The 15,611-nt window shown below is 42.7% G+C and overlaps 2 protein-coding genes across 5 annotated transcripts in view; one reads left to right on the top strand and one right to left on the bottom strand.

Moving 5' to 3' along the window:
* Positions 1-15,611, bottom strand: part of MAP3K13 (mitogen-activated protein kinase kinase kinase 13) — a 133,542-nt gene that overhangs the window by 97,238 nt on the left and 20,693 nt on the right. The window lies entirely within an intron of this gene.
* The window catches only part of EHHADH (enoyl-CoA hydratase and 3-hydroxyacyl CoA dehydrogenase), a 46,524-nt gene that overhangs the window by 22,666 nt on the left and 8,247 nt on the right, over positions 1-15,611 (top strand). For 3 of the 4 annotated variants that reach the window (XM_053311953.1, XM_053311954.1, XM_053311956.1), the window contains 2 exons: positions 518-619; positions 8,424-8,765. In XM_053311953.1, coding sequence (XP_053167928.1) covers positions 518-619; positions 8,424-8,765 — 444 coding nt within the window. The remainder of the gene's footprint in view (positions 1-517; positions 620-8,423; positions 8,766-15,611) is intronic. The other variant, XM_053311955.1, reaches the window with a different exon arrangement.

Below are 15,611 nucleotides of genomic sequence, written 5' to 3'. Positions count from 1 at the left end.
AACAAGCTGATATTGTGGAATTAGATTCATATCCTGGCTTGTTTTTCTGGCTAGAACAAGCCAGGATTTGCAAAGTTCAGATGTCATGGCAAATCCCATCATTATAAACAGGGTTAGAAGTAGGATCCTTCCTCCCCTGGTGTGTAATGTGGGGGGATGAGCCCAAGGTTTGGGGACATTGTGCAGAACCATAGCTTACCTGGTTCCACCTGATCTCTGTACCAGCCCAGAGAGACAAAAACATTGGATGTTATTAATAAAAGCTTAGTTGACTTTATTTAGAGCAGTGTTTCTCAACCACCGGTCCCTGGACCGCTGCCGGTCCCCGAAGGGTTGAGTGCCGGTCCCTGACTGGGAGTCAACCCCCCCCACAACTGAAATCAAGGCACTCACTTACTCAATTTTGCACATGGCACGGAAGAGGAAGAGTATCACGGAGGTGTGGGACCCTTCTTGTGCCTTGCCTCCACGTGCTGCTGAGATCTTCCTACAGCTATCTTATTCCCTATCTTTACAGCTTCAAACTGTATGCGATGCGGGGGCATGGAGGAAAAAGTATGGCAGTGGGCGCCACTTGAAGGGCTGCTGGTTCTTGCATGCTCATTGTTTGCAGCCAAAGGTTGGTTGATTGAAACCCAGCTGCCTGTTGTGGTCGAGGCGCCTTGAGAGGGAACGCTGTTTCCCTCTTGCATCAGTGGGGCTTGCTTGTATGTTGTTTTCATTGGCCCCATGTAGCTTTTGAATTTTTCCAATGGCCCAGCATCCCCTCTCCATTGAGTAATCACAAGCACCTCCACTCCAGACATACTGGAGACAAATTTGTTCACCCAGGCTTTTAGATTCAGGGGTTCTCAACCTTGGGTACCCAGACATTGGTGGACTTCTACTCCCATAATCCCCAGCCATAATGGCCAAATGCCATTGTTGTTGGGGGTTATGGGAGTTTAACTGAGGGACCCAAGGTTAAGAACCCCTAATATTCCATGTTTGCAAAAGATTCCAAATTTAATTATTTTAATGCTTATATTATTTTCATTCTAAACTGCCCAGAGATGCAAGTTTTGGGCAGTATAGAAGTCTGATAGACAGACAGACAGACTTGAAACCCCTTTACTAACTGCTGGTCCGGGAAACTGCGCATGAAGAATGTAGCGGTCCTTGAAACTCTGCACGAAGAATTTAGCGGTCCTTGACTCCAAAAAGTTTGAGAAACACTGATTTAGAGAGCTAAATTTGGAGAACAGAAATGAAGTAAAGATCAGCCATTTCATACAGTCATATCCCATGATATTGCAGAAACATGCAAGTCAGTTCTTCAAGTTAAACAGCAGCTTGTTTCATGGGTCATAAAACGTGTAACAACTGTCTCTTGTCCCATAGGTCATAAAGTTTATTATAATACTTCTTCACCTGGGGCAACCGTCCAACAGTACATGCAAACCCACTGACTTCAGTGCTAAATTCACACATTCAAAGTTCCTTGGTTTCTATTAAGGAACTGGTTTTCATTGACATGAAGTCAGCTATAGATTATGTTGAACAAAAGTCCTATTTAGTTCAACATTATATTGATCAATAGGTCAATCTTATATTGTGACAAGACTGGCTGATATTAAACACAGCTCCATACATGAACTTCTGTCCATCAGACTCACATAGCTTGTGGCTCACTAAGAGAAATCCATCACACTTATTCAAGGATGGTGGCCCACCTGGAACTGCTTAATCCTCTTAGCTTTTGCTGCCTATTCAAGTTTGCAAAACATGGGGTTGTTGTGCATCTGGCAGGCCATAATCCATGGTGTGGAGGATCACACAGTTGTGTAGGCCTGCAGTCAAGTATTCCTGTCCAGTGTTTCCTTGACACCCTGCAAGAAAGGCGATTCTATAACCTGTCAAGAAAAACTAACATTGCTGAGCTAGTCTTATAATTATGAACTTCCTTCTTATTGTTTTATCTAAAACTGCTTTCTCTCTGTACCATCTGCAACGAAATACATTTCCAGATCTTCCTGTTTGCTCACTCTTCTCTGTTGACAATTTGTGCAATGACTTTGAAGAACAAATGCTAGTCAAACCCCACAGGAGCACTGGAAGCCTGGCTGAATCACAGAGCAGCGAGTTTCTTGGTGCAGTTCCATCATGCAAAGTATATCTGGAGTCTTTACCAAATGACTGAACATAACTTGGCATCCAAGCAGCATTATCACAGTTATGACAAAAACACAACTGGTTATGAATTTTGATGCAGAGAGACTCTTAACTGAGTGGAGCAATTGCTATTAGTGCAAAGTGGACTAGGATTGAGGAGACCTGAGTTCAAATCCCTGTTCAGCCAAGACACTCAGTGGCTGACTCTGGACCAGTCACTTCTCTCTCCGCCTAACCCACCTGACAGGGTTGTTTTGTTGACAAACATAATTATGTATACCACTCTAGGCTCCTTGGAGGAAGAGTGGGATATAAAAATGTATACATATATAAAGATTTTTTTTTTTTTAAGTGAGGCTTTAAATGACCAACAAGTAACTAAGAATTTTTGAAATTAAGTTTTGAGGAAAAAGTTCAGATTATATGGAAAGAGTTTCTGGGCCACTTTGCGATTTAAAAAATTGGCTTAATTATCCACTGCACTTGGAGAGATGCACAATGGTCACAATTTGTATCTGGAGGCCCCTCCCCCCCCGCTTCCTTCCCTGCTGCTCGTGTCATTCCTACTCTTCTCTTCTGTCAGTGCCTCTTGGGGATTGGCTTGATGGTGGGGCAGGGGAAAATAATTTATTGTTTGCATGCATTGCTCATATTATGTGTATATTTTGCTATATATGAAAAAGCTTCAATGAACTATTAATAATTGAACTATTAAGAATTCAATAAACTATTAATAAACCTAATAATTAAATATTTAATCATGTAAAAATAATTAAGAATGTCAATGCCCTGTGCACGCTGCTGGGAACAAGGAAGCAGATGTGTGGCATGGGGTCTTTTAGAATGAATGGAACAGACAGCACCATGGCGAAGGAGCAGGTAGGGACCTGCGTGCCTCTTTTTAAAGCTACCGCTCTCCACCACCCCGGCGATGCATGAAATGCTTTGTGCACATCCCTACTCATTTCTCCTTTGAAAACAATAGTTGGTGACATATATTTATTAGCCGCAAAGGTCCATACTTCAAGTAAGATGGCTTCAATCTGTCACTGACAACTGAGCCACTGATTCAATTTTTCGATTTGATTATACAGATTCCTCAAGCACTGTGCAACGTCTAGCCCCACAAAATGTTTATTTTAAAACATTGGGATATTTAGAAAAATACAAAATAGGAAAAGTCACCTAACAAGACAGCTCACTTTAAAACAAAAAAAGCCTACCATACATAGCACATTGTTCTGAGGTTTTTTTCCTATCTCCATAAAATTCTTAGCATCTTTAGAAAGTCATAACTTCAACCCAACGGTTTACTCTGGAGCTGGTTATATATCCATCCCAATATTAGAAGAATCATATAAATTGCTTGAATGTTTTTTTCTTTTTCTCATCTCTAACTTGCAAGAAACAATCTAACTTCAATCAGCAAATATGCTTTTAATCCCAGATGCCTTATGACAGTGGTCTTTGCTATTTTTCAAGCAGGGACCACTCTTGCCAAAAACCTTCATTGTGAGAACTGCTGACCTCCGCACAATGCACTTAAAAATATATATATATATTAACATATTTTTATACCGCCCCAAACGTACGTCTCTGGGCGGTTCCTAGTGCCCAGCGGGTGGGACCTTTAAAAGAAGTAGAGCCCTGTGAGCCCCAGCACAATCTTGCAAGGCATTCATAGAGCGCTGAGAAGTATAGTCCTTACCAGTGCTTTCCCATAGAAAAAGGCACTGGGAAGAACTACACCTCCTACTACACCTCCCAGTACTCTGTGTGCACCTTTCAAGATGGTGCTGGGGCCCACAAGGGCTCTGTTTCTCTTCAAGTAGCCCACCCGCTGGGGAAAACGCAGTACTGCATAGTGGGAACAGTCATCTCCATGTGCTGCCAGGGAAACTGTGTGCAATATTCAGCTTTGGCTGAAGCTTCATCCAGGCCCAATTAGTAAAGGAGCCACACGGAGTTGGCAGCTGTTACTAGCACCCAGGTCTTGCAATGAAGAACACTGCCTTATATGCAAGGAACAAAACTCTGTACAGTACGTGCATAATATCTTTGCATTAGCTGTTTTAACAAACATCACAAAATTACACAGCGTGTCCACCTGATGGCACCAGCACCTGAAAAATATTGCTAAAAGCATATTGCTTTTAGCTTACAGTGGCAGCGCATGGAAGCAAATGATGACAGCTCATCAGCATTCTGTGGCTGGCTGTGTTCATGGTGGCAGCTACAGTGCCATTGTAGGACAAAGTCTTATAGTCCCCAGCTGTGCCAGTAATCTGTGGGTCTGAGGCAAGCTTAAACACAAAGCAGATCTTGCTGGCATTCTTCCAGTATTTGCCAACTGTGTTTTAAGTATGGGAAGAATCTAAAGCTTATGTTGAGCCCTATGGGCAGACATCCAACAGAATAACAGAACTATCTCCTCTTCTCTCTGGAGAAGGATCAGTAATTTATTTTATGTATGTATTTTTAATTTGTATTCCACCTTTCATAACTAATTTAGCTCAAGGCAGTTCACAGTCTATCCATTAAAAATTAACACACAACCCAATACAACCACATTGTTGGCATGTTTGTGTGGGACTTGATGTATCAGTGCAACACATCTGACTGCCACAGTCCATACTGTGATGATAGTCCATCCACATAGCAGATGAGCACATGGGTTGTGATATCTTTATAATGTAAGGTACATAGTACACCCTCATGTCATGCACCTCCATTGGAAGGGGACTTCTCCTGAATCTCTGGTCTGATGCTAAAGTGTCAAACCAGAAGCAGAAACTCTCTAGTACAGACATTTAACTGAATTCCCTTTTTGCCATCACCTTAGCAACCACAGTCTCTCAGCACCAAATTAGGCAAGTCCAGACATGTACTTTCCCCCAAAGGAACAGGCCCCAAGCAGGTAATATGTGGCCTTTCCCAATGATACATTTTGTTCTCATTTTCCACAATATTTTTTAATACTGATATAACCGTGAAAGCCGGTTCTTGTCCGGGTGGTACACGACGCCAAATAATACACACACACACACACAGGGAAAAGCTTATGGGATTTTTACTGCTAGCAAGTAAGGCTTTCGGGGCACACCCAAATCGAGAGCAAAGAACCCCAGTTACAGGTAAGTATTTATACATAGAAGGTAGCTTAGTCATCTATCATGGTGTAACAAAAGTCTTAGAAGGAATGCAAAGCCTATCATCAGCGCAGATCCACCTCAGATTGAAACAACTGACCATCCCTTAACTCATATCAGTTTCCCAACATCCGCCATTTATAGCTTATTCTATTTCCCCATTCCTTGCCCCTTGTCTATGTTTCTCTCAGCGGAAGAGTAAGATACCAACAGCTGCAGCAGATTTACTCCTTAAGAGGCAAAGGCTACTTCCCTATGCAGAGAGGGCTGGGGGAATTAACCCCTTAGTTTCCAGTGTGGAAGAGAATTATGAGACTTCATATTAAGATGGCTGTGCTGTGGTTCCTTAGTTTTAGGTTAGACTGCCCTCCCAACGTGGATGGTTTGCATGGGTATATTAGTGCCCTCATTGGGGATCCCATATATCTAGGTGACTACATGTTGCTGGTTGAGCCTTTTGATGTATATGTGACCGAGGTCTTACGCCATGATGTGGAAGATTATCTAGCCCTGAAATTCCTGGAAAGATTTTTAAAATATCCTTTCCCCCTTTAAATAAGAGTTTTGCAAGTGATATCCTATAAGCAGTCTATTATATATTTTGAAGAACTTGTTTGTGAAATAAAGTCATACTTCCTGATGACCTACAGATACCAAATTTTGCGTACACAATCCTGCCACTGAAACTAGATGAATGCACTACTTCTTACACCAGAATATGCTCAGTTAACATTTTTTAAAAATTTGTATTTTTAGAAGAAATTCTTAATATAATAATACAACCCAATTAGTAAAGATACCAAATTTTGCTTGAACAATCCAGCCACTTAAATTAGCTGAATGTTCTACTTTTTACACCCAAATTTGCTGGGGAAAGGTTTAAATAATCTTTATTTTTAAGATGAAATTCTGAATATAATATTTTAACTGTTATTGTTCTAAACAGATTTTTAATACTCAATAATCAGATCAGTAATTCAAAAACAACATAATGTCAAAGAGAAGCAGAAGATTTTTCTCAGATTCAAATTTACCATATATGGTAATTATTGAATTAAATGAATAATGTTTGAAGTTGAAATCCTAAAAATGTCAAACTGTTCTTTTGCTTCCTTTTTGTAAGCATATTAAGAAAACATTCTATAACATTTATTGAATTCATCTATCAGTGTAATCTATACAAAATAGATAGTTCTTCTGCACAATCCCCACCACACGTTAAGGTCGTCTGAGGAGGTCCGTCTTCAGTTGTCACCAAGACGTATAGTGGCGACTAAGAGGTGGGCCTTCTCTGTAGCTGCTCTTGGGCTGTGGAATGCACTCCTGGCAGAAATCCGTAATCTGAATTCATTATTGGCTGTCAGGAGAGCCCTTAATATCTATCTGTTTGGCCTAGCCTTCTAGGGTTTTTAAACTGTTTTTAAACTGTAAAGGTTTCACCTGGTTTTCCAGGGTTTTAAAAAGTGTTTTAAATGTTTTAATAATGGTTTTATGTTGTTTTTACAGTTTTTGATTTTAAAAGTTAATTAATTTTAGTTTTATTTTAATGTAAACCACCCTGAGCCTTTTTTGGAAGGGCGGTATAGAAATCAAATAAACAATTTATTTATTTATTTATTCATTCATTCTATTAAGTGATGGGACCTCTCCTATTGGTGCATTATATATGATCTTAGCTTGCCTGCATTGATATTGCTGCTGCTGATTATTATTATTATTACTATTATTAATAATAATTATTATTATATGATGTTACAATACTTTATACAAAGCTCCCCGCTTTCATTTTGCAAATCAATGGTAATTTCTGACCCAGATTTTCCTCCAACCCTTAAACACAACCAAAAAAACCAATGCAACATATAAAAGACGCTGCACAGCCTCCTGTTCTAAAGATGCCTAAAACACAAAAGCTTTCTATAAATCTTATGTGGGATTTTAACTGTGGGGGAAAAAATCTTTGTATCTATTAGCTTAGACTTAGATTTAATGACAGTTGTAATACTTTATAAAATAGGGCTTCACTTACATTGCCTCATTGTTTTCAAGACATTTAGGAGGAGTGGTTATTTGCTTTCCCTGTTTGTTGCTATGAGGTTGTGAAATTCCTCTCGGCAAACATGAGGATTAGAAATATCCTTTCTAATTAAGAGGAAAAAAGCCACTGCTAGATAATCCTAAACACACTTATTAAGGAATAAGTCCCAGTGTTTCATAAGTAGACATACAATTAAATATGTTTAGGATCACTCTGCACAGTTCTCTGGATTCTGTCAAGAAAAACCTATTTCACACACACCTGATTTTGGGAATGCAGCTTTGGAAGATTGTGGCTAAATAAATAGTTATCTAAACTTTGTTGGCAGCAAAGCATAGGTTGTAGAAGGATGGATGTGTAATTGGATTACCAATTTAACTGTAGAAATAAGTTAATGTGCATGAATTACTTGCTTCCATGTAAACCTTGCTTGCTCATGTGACCTGCTTCCACATAAACATGTATAGGATTTGGCTGTAACACTGCACTCCTATACATATCTACCGAGGAGTAAGTCTTGTTATAAACAGATACGGTGAGACTTATCTCCAAGTAAACATTCATGTGTAGGATTGAACTGAATAACTGCAGTTCTGTGGAGTCTTAATTAGTTACTATCTAGATAGCAATTTATTCCAACTTGAACAAAAATTTTGATTGGAGATGCTAGATGAAATTTGAACATGTTGTATAACTTATGGGCACCATCTACTGACTACTGAGAAAAAGCTATGCCTTACTTACCAACAGTATTTTTATTCTGATTTGCAGTAGGTATGGCTTTTTCACAAATTGCCAGCAGATAGTGCTGAGAAATTACATGACATGTTTAAACCTCATTTATACTTCCTGTAATATCTCTCTTCAAATTGTGTGGAATAAATTGTGTTGGAATAAATTACTGTCTAGGTAGACTCTTACAAGTAAGTTCTTCTGAGTACAATGACATTTAATCCCAAGTGAGCATGCATCGTACTATTGAGTAGCAAAGCTTTTAGCTGTCTCTGTACAGAAAACAAAAGGGATAACTGATTTTTAGTTTCCAGATGAAAATATAACTAACTGATAACTCTGCCCCCTAATAGATCAGCCACTGGAGCCACGCAGACTCTGCCTGAAACAAACCCCAAGGCTACCCAACACTGAAGCCATCCTTGATGAAGCATTTGTGAAGGTGAAGAAACAGGCCCAAGGGTGCCTCTCACCAGAACTATGCTTCAGAGCTGTGCAAGCCTCCGTGTACCTGCCCTTTGCAGAGGGTATTCGCAAAGAGAGAGAGCTCTTTCTCTTCCTCCTGACTTCAGGCCAGGCCAAAGCATTGCAATATGCCTTTTTTGCACAAAGAGCTATGGGAAAGTGGACATTGCCCAATGGAGCATCCTGGAAAAATGCATCCCCTCAGCCGATCAAGAGAGCAGCTGTGATAGGTGAGATGATGGGAGCCCGAGTCCCTTCAGTTACTTATGGTGATTTTGCTACTCTTAGTAGACATGCAAGAATGTCTAAAGTGCCTATATTGATTCTTAAGAACCCTGTTTATTCTTAACCATTATTTAATTTGGATGGAGGAGAGCCAAAAAACTAGATTTTTCTGTAGTCACAATTCCTCTGCTGTCTCTTATCTCTGGGGTGTTTCTGAGAACCCACAGTCTGAAAGGAAGGCCATCTCTTTCTTTCCAAAAGAAAAGGTCTTGTTTGGAGTGTTCTCATCCATTCATTCTTATGCAGCTATTGAGAAAGAAAGCCAACTATGAAACATATTGGAACCCTGTCTTCCTATGTATCTACTTGCTCTTCCACTTAAGGTTGCCATCTCTTCTCCCAGAACCAGGGCATACCCTTGTAGATTTCCCACTGAGCCCACATAAACCCCTATAGAGGGGGCTTATTGACTGAACACATCAAAAGCCTTCAGTCCACTGCATGAAATGGCAATGTTTGTAATGTGATATACTGTATGAAAATAGAAATATTCAGGTAGAAGAGGGATTTTTATCAGGTGTTGTATGCAGTGTACCCTCTAACAGGGATTCCCAGATGTTATTGACTACAACTCCCAGAATCCCCAGCTGCAACGGCTTTTGCTTGGGGATTATGGGCGTTGTAGTCAACAGCATCTGGGAATCCCTGTTAAAGGGAACACTGGTTGTGTGTCTTGCAGAGGTGAGAAAATTGGCATTCTCTTGGTGGGCATCCACAAGATCTCTCCCACTCACTCTAGTCTAGAGACATTATTATGTAAATAAGCAAGGCTTTAAGAGCCTTGTGGGGGGAGATCCCCACGGTCTCAGGCGTATTGTCCTGCCTGCTCTAGAACCAATTACTTTTCAGGCTTCCCTTTCACTAGTCTTCATAGTAATGAAGACTAGTGTACACAGTAATGCCTCTAGGCTAGAGTGAGTGGGAGAGAGAACTCTTGTGGATTCTTCTACACTATTCTTTCTCCCCTTTACCTTCTATTCTTATCTGTCTTATTGTTTGGGGGGGCCGGGGGGGAGACTTCATCTTTCTTCCTTCCCCTGGGGCAAGTTGGCTGCCTAAGGACCATAAGAAATGATCCAAAGGAAAGAAGAAAATGGCTTTTGGCCCTAAGAAAACACCACTACGCCTGTGGCATTAAACTTGTGGCCTTTGAGCCCTGAGGGAATTCCACCATGCTCAGCTTAGTCCCAGCCAGTGTGCCCCATTAACTGCTAATGTCTTTTCTTCAGCACAAGAGCCATGGGAAGGCCAGAAATGCTGCTGTACTCTAACTTCTTGCTTCTCTTGCTCCTCCACATGCTGCGGAGATGCTCTGCAACAGTGTCTCATCCACCCAGCTTTCCCTGTGCTAGGGTTGGGTGGCTTTTAAAGGGCCCCCATGACCCCCTTCCTACCTGGGGCAGTTGCAGAACTGAGGCACTGCCTCCTTGTGGTGGGGGTTAGGAATTCCTAATGGCTCTCTGACATTTGCTGATCTGCACAGTCAGGATTGCCTCCACAGGAAACAGCCACCACCCCCTCCCCAACCTCCTGGAGGCAGATTAGGGACAAGCAAATCCATTACTGTTAAATATCTCCATGCTGATCAGGGTATGGGGCATGGTATGTTAAAAAAAAAATTAAGCACTGCAAGCATGTACTTTCTATATTATCTACCTCTGCCGCCGCCACCTTTGCTGCTTTCGCATGAGGAAAAGGAAGAGTTCAGGGCTTCATAGATACAATCTCCTCGTAAGAATCAGGGATGATAGTCCTTCTCCCACTCATCAGTAGTGTCTGGCTGGGAGTCTCCAGATCCCCACTATGTGCCTGCTGCTAGTTCCCATTTATCACAGAGTCCACAGGTTTTAGAGCATTTGTGTTTTCTTCCCTCTGCCAGCGAAAAAGGAAAATGGTCAGATGAAGAAAACCTTTTCCTTGACTTCGTCTCTCTCAGACATTTTTCATTCAGATGAATTTGTGCTTCGTTTCACAAAGCTGCCTCGGTTCTCTGGTTCAGCCTCTCTGTTGCCAGATTTGGCTTTTTTAAAGCCAAATTTTGGGTTATGGCCCATTTGACTCACGAGTATACCGCTGAGGTTCTGGCCACCCTGCCCCACAGACAGTTATCTCTGTTGAGGGAAGGCTCTCAGCCTTCCTTCAGGGGTTCACTACTTTCCCCCAAGACCAAAGTTCCACAGCAGACCGTTCCCCTCCCAGAATGCCTGAGGCAGCCATAACATTTAAATATGAAGCTCCTACTACTACCAGATAAGGTTATGGAACTGTTCAGGGTCCTCCTAGCGGATGTTCACCAGGTCAACAGGCCATTCCAGGGGAAGGGTAGTCAGAAATTTAATAGCTGTCTCCCCTTCCGGCTGTCCCGCCAGCTCTTTGACCTCAGGGAGCACTGCCAACAACCCACATAACCTTACCCTGCTCCTCTGTAATGCCAGGTCGGTCCAAAATAAACCTGAACTCATCCATGATTTGATCATGGATGAAGGGGCCGACCTGGTATGTATCACTGAGACTTGGTTGGGGAGGCTAGTGGTTCAGTCTGGTCCCATCTTCTTCCTCCAGGATATTCTGTAGAGGAGCAGGTGAGGGGACGTGGGTGAGGACGTGGAGTGGCTGTGGTCTATAAGGATAACATCTCCCTTATCAGGGGTCCCTGTTAGGATATTGGACCATATTGAATGTGTATACTTGAGTTCGGGGAACAGGGATAGATTGGGATTTCTGTTGTTGTACCGATTGCCTGCTGCCCAGCTGAATCCCTTACTCAGCTCATGGACTTGGTTGGAGTCTCCCAGACTCTTGGTGCTGGGGGACTTTAATGTTCATTTTGGGACCAATCTGTCCGGGGTAGCTCAGGAGTTCATAGCAGCCATGACAACTATGGGCCTATCCCAAGTGGTCTCTAGACCAATGCATATCGCAGGTCACACGCTTGATTTGGTCTTTTACTCTGATCAGGGTGGTGTTCCGTGGGTGGGGACTCCTGTGATTCCCCCATTGACATGAACGGACCACCATCTGGTTAAGGTTAGGCTTACAACCACTTACCACTTCCTCAGGGGTGAGGGGCCTATTAGAATGGTCTGTCTGAAGAGGTTATTGGATCTGGTAAGATTCCAAGAAGCCTTGGAGAGAGTCATTGTTGGCTTTGCCGGTGATCCTGTTGATGCCCTGGTTAAGAATTGGAACAACTTGCTCACCAGGGCAGTAGACATGATTGCTCCCAAGCGTCCCCTCCGACCCGCTTCAAAACTGGCCCCTTGGTATACGGAAGCGGCAAGATAGGCGACTGGAGCACAAGTGGAGAAAGACTCGACTCGAATCTGACAGATTGCGACATAGAGCATATCTAAAGATCTATGCTCAGGCAATACGTGCCGTAAAAAGGCAGTTCTTTTCTGTCCATATTGCCTCTGCGAGTTCATGTCCATCGTGAGTTGTTCAGGGTTGTGAGGGGACTAGTATCTGCTCCCCCTCCCTTGAACCAGAATTTGGAGTCATCAGTTACTCTCTGCGATGTGTTTAAAGAGTTTTTCACAGATAAAATCTCTCGGATTTGGGCCAACCTAGATGGAGACCCCACAATTAATTTGATGTCTGAACTGGAGATACCCAACAACTCCTCTTATGTGATTCGACTGGATCTATTTCAGTTTGTGACTCCTGAGGATGTGGACAAGCTGCTTGGAGCGGTGAGGCCTACCACTTGTTCTCTTGACTCTTGTCCGACATGGCTTGTTCTATCTAGCAGGGAGGCTGTTGTAGACGGCCTGGTGGAAATCATAAATGCTTCTCTGAGGGAGGGAAGGATGCCTCCTTGTCTTAAGGAGGCAATCATTAGACATCTTCTAAAGAAGCCTGCATTAGATCCCTCAGAGCTGAGCAGTTATAGGCCTGTTTCCAACCTCCCATGGCTGGGCAAGGTACTGTAACTGAGAGGATTGTGGCCTCTCAGCTCCAGTCGGTCTTGGAGGAAACTGATTATCTGGACCCATTTCAAACTGGCTTTCGGGTGGGCTATGGGGTAGAGACTGCCTTGGTCAGCCTGATGGATGATCTCCAATTGGGAATTGACAGAGGAAGTGTGACTCTGTTGGTCCTTTTGGATCTCTCGGCGGCTTTCGATACTATCGACTATAGTATCCTTCTGGAACGTCTGAGGGTGTTTGGGGTGGGAGGCACTGTTTTACAGTGGTTCCGCTCCTACCTCTCAGATAGATTCCAGATGATGTCAATTGGAGATTGTTGCTCTTCATAATCTGAGTTTAAGAATAGTGTCCCTCAAGGCTCCATACTTTCTCCAGTGCTTTTTAACATCACATGAAACCGCTGGGAGAGATCATCGGGGGATTTGCAGTTGGGTGTTACCAGTATGCTGATGACACCCAGATCTACTTCTCCATGTCAGCTTCTTCAGGAGCTGGCATATCCTCCCTAAATGCCTGCCTGGAAGTGGTAATGGGCTGGATGAAGGAGAATAAACTGAATCCGAATCCAGATAAGACGGAGGTACTTATTGTGCGGGGTCAGAACTCCAGAGATGGCTTTGATCTACCTGTTCTAGATGGGGTCACACTTCCCCAAAAGGAACAGGTTCGCAGTCTGGGAGTACTTCTGGATTCACACCTCTCCCTGGTTTCTCAGGTTAAGGCGGTGGCCAGGGTGCTTTCTATCAGCTCCGGCTGATACGCCTGCTGCGCCCGTTTCTCAAGATCAATGACCTCAAAACAGTGGTACATCTGTTGGTAACCTCCAGACTTGACTTCTACAATGTGCTCTATGTGGGGCTGCCTTTGTACGTAGTCCAGAAACTTCAGTTGGTTCAGAATGCGGCAACCAGGTTTGTCTCTGGGTCATTTCGGAGAGACCATATTACTCCTTTACTGATGGAGCTACACTGGCTGCCAATAGGCTTCTGGACAAAATACAAAGTGCTAGTTAAATGGCTTAGGCCCTGGGTATTTAAGAGAACGTCTTTTTCACTACGAGCTCCACCGCCCATTGAGGTCATCTGAGGAGGTCTGTCTGCAGTTACCGCCAACTCGTTTGGTGGCTACACAGAGACGGGCCTTCTCGGTCGCTGCCCCGATATTGTGGAATGTGCTCCCTGCTGAGATATGAGTCTCCCCATCTCTGGCAATTTTCAAAAAACACCTGAAAACCCATCTTTTCTTCCAAGCTTTCTCAGCTTCCTAAATTTTTTTAGGTTTTAATCTCTGGTTTATTTTTACATTGTTAAATTGTTTTAAGTTTTTTGTATATGTTTTTAACTTGTTTTATGCTATTGTTAACCGCCCAGAGACAAAAGTTTGGGACGGTGTACAAATTAATAATAATAATTTGTAGTTGGAAGTCCCATTATATTTTTGCATCTTCGTTTTCTACAACTTTTTCAATTTTATGGTCCCACCAATTTTTGGCTACAGGTAGCTTTTATTTTTTGCAGATGTTCCAGTGTATCATCCCTGCTACCTAGTCATGCCTTTGTTTGTAGTCAGTCTGTGCGATCGTTTTACAACAGCTGATTAAGTGATCCACGGTTTCATCTGCTTCTTTACAAAGGCGGCACTTGCTGTTTGTTGTTGATTTTTCTACTTTTGCTCTTATTGCATTTGTTCTTAGTGCCTATTCTTGTGCAGCCAATATTAGACCCTCTGTTTCTTTCTTCAAGTTGCCATTTTTAAGCCATTGCCAGGTCTTGGTGATGTCTGATTTTCCAGTTATATTGTGCAAATATTGACCATGCAGTGGCTTATTTTTCCATTTTTCTGCTCAGTTCTTGACTTTTTCTTTCTTGTAGGCCTGCTTTGTTTCATTGGTGTTGAATAGTTTCTCGTTATTGACCATTTTAAGTGCATCTTCTTCACTGTAAGACCAAAATAATCCCAGTGGTAATTGGCGCCCTAGGTGCAATTCCAAAAGACCTTGAAGAGCACCTCAACACCATAAGGGCCACAGAAATCACCATCAGCCAATTACAAAAAGCCACTTTACTGGGAACAGCCTATATTCTGCAACGATATCTATAATAACAGCAACAACATTGATAATAAAATTCAGCCATCCCAGGTCCTTGGGAAGGACTCGATGTCTGGATAAAACAAACCAGTCAATAACACCTGTCTGACTGTGTAAATAAATAATAATAATATAATAATGTTCCTGTAGCTGTACTCCTGTTAGGCCCCATTGTCTTCAATGTTGGAGAAAACTCTCTATAGGATCATATTGATAGTAAGTCTGAGGCACTTTACTGATGCACTCTCAAACACTTTATTGGAGTCTCTGCTCCCGCAGAGGGTTGTTTTTCTAGTTTGCTCTCATGTCCACTAGGTGGATCTCTGAATTCAATGCATTCTCTATCAGCAATCACCTCTATGCTGTCACCAAAGAAACTGTCATGCTTCAGTAAGACTGCTGCATTCCAAGGGGGAATACCTAATTCCACTGAGCCCAGGAATTTGTCCTTCTGTCATTCTGTCTGCATCTTATGCACCCAAAAGGAAAGGGGTGGTACAAGTGGGATGTCTGCAATAGGGATGTGCATGAACCAGTTTGGCGGTCCTTTTACGGACTGCCGAACTGGTTTGGGGGTCCAGCGTTCAGGCTGGTTAGGCAGTGAGGGGGATTACCTTTAAGGAGTAGGGATGGTGCCCTTACCACCCACCACCCCACCGCATTTCCCCCACCAGTGCTGTTGCCAAAATTGCTGGCACGGTGTGGCAGCGTACCTCCTTGCTGCCCTGGCCAGCATCATAGCAGAAGTGGCCAGTACTCGTGTGCACGTCACG

This window comes from Hemicordylus capensis, chromosome 3, assembly GCF_027244095.1.
Source record: "Hemicordylus capensis ecotype Gifberg chromosome 3, rHemCap1.1.pri, whole genome shotgun sequence".
Lineage (NCBI taxonomy): Eukaryota > Metazoa > Chordata > Lepidosauria > Squamata > Cordylidae > Hemicordylus > Hemicordylus capensis.
The sequence above is the reverse complement of the archived record's forward strand: the minus strand, read 5'-3'. Positions and strand labels throughout refer to the sequence as shown.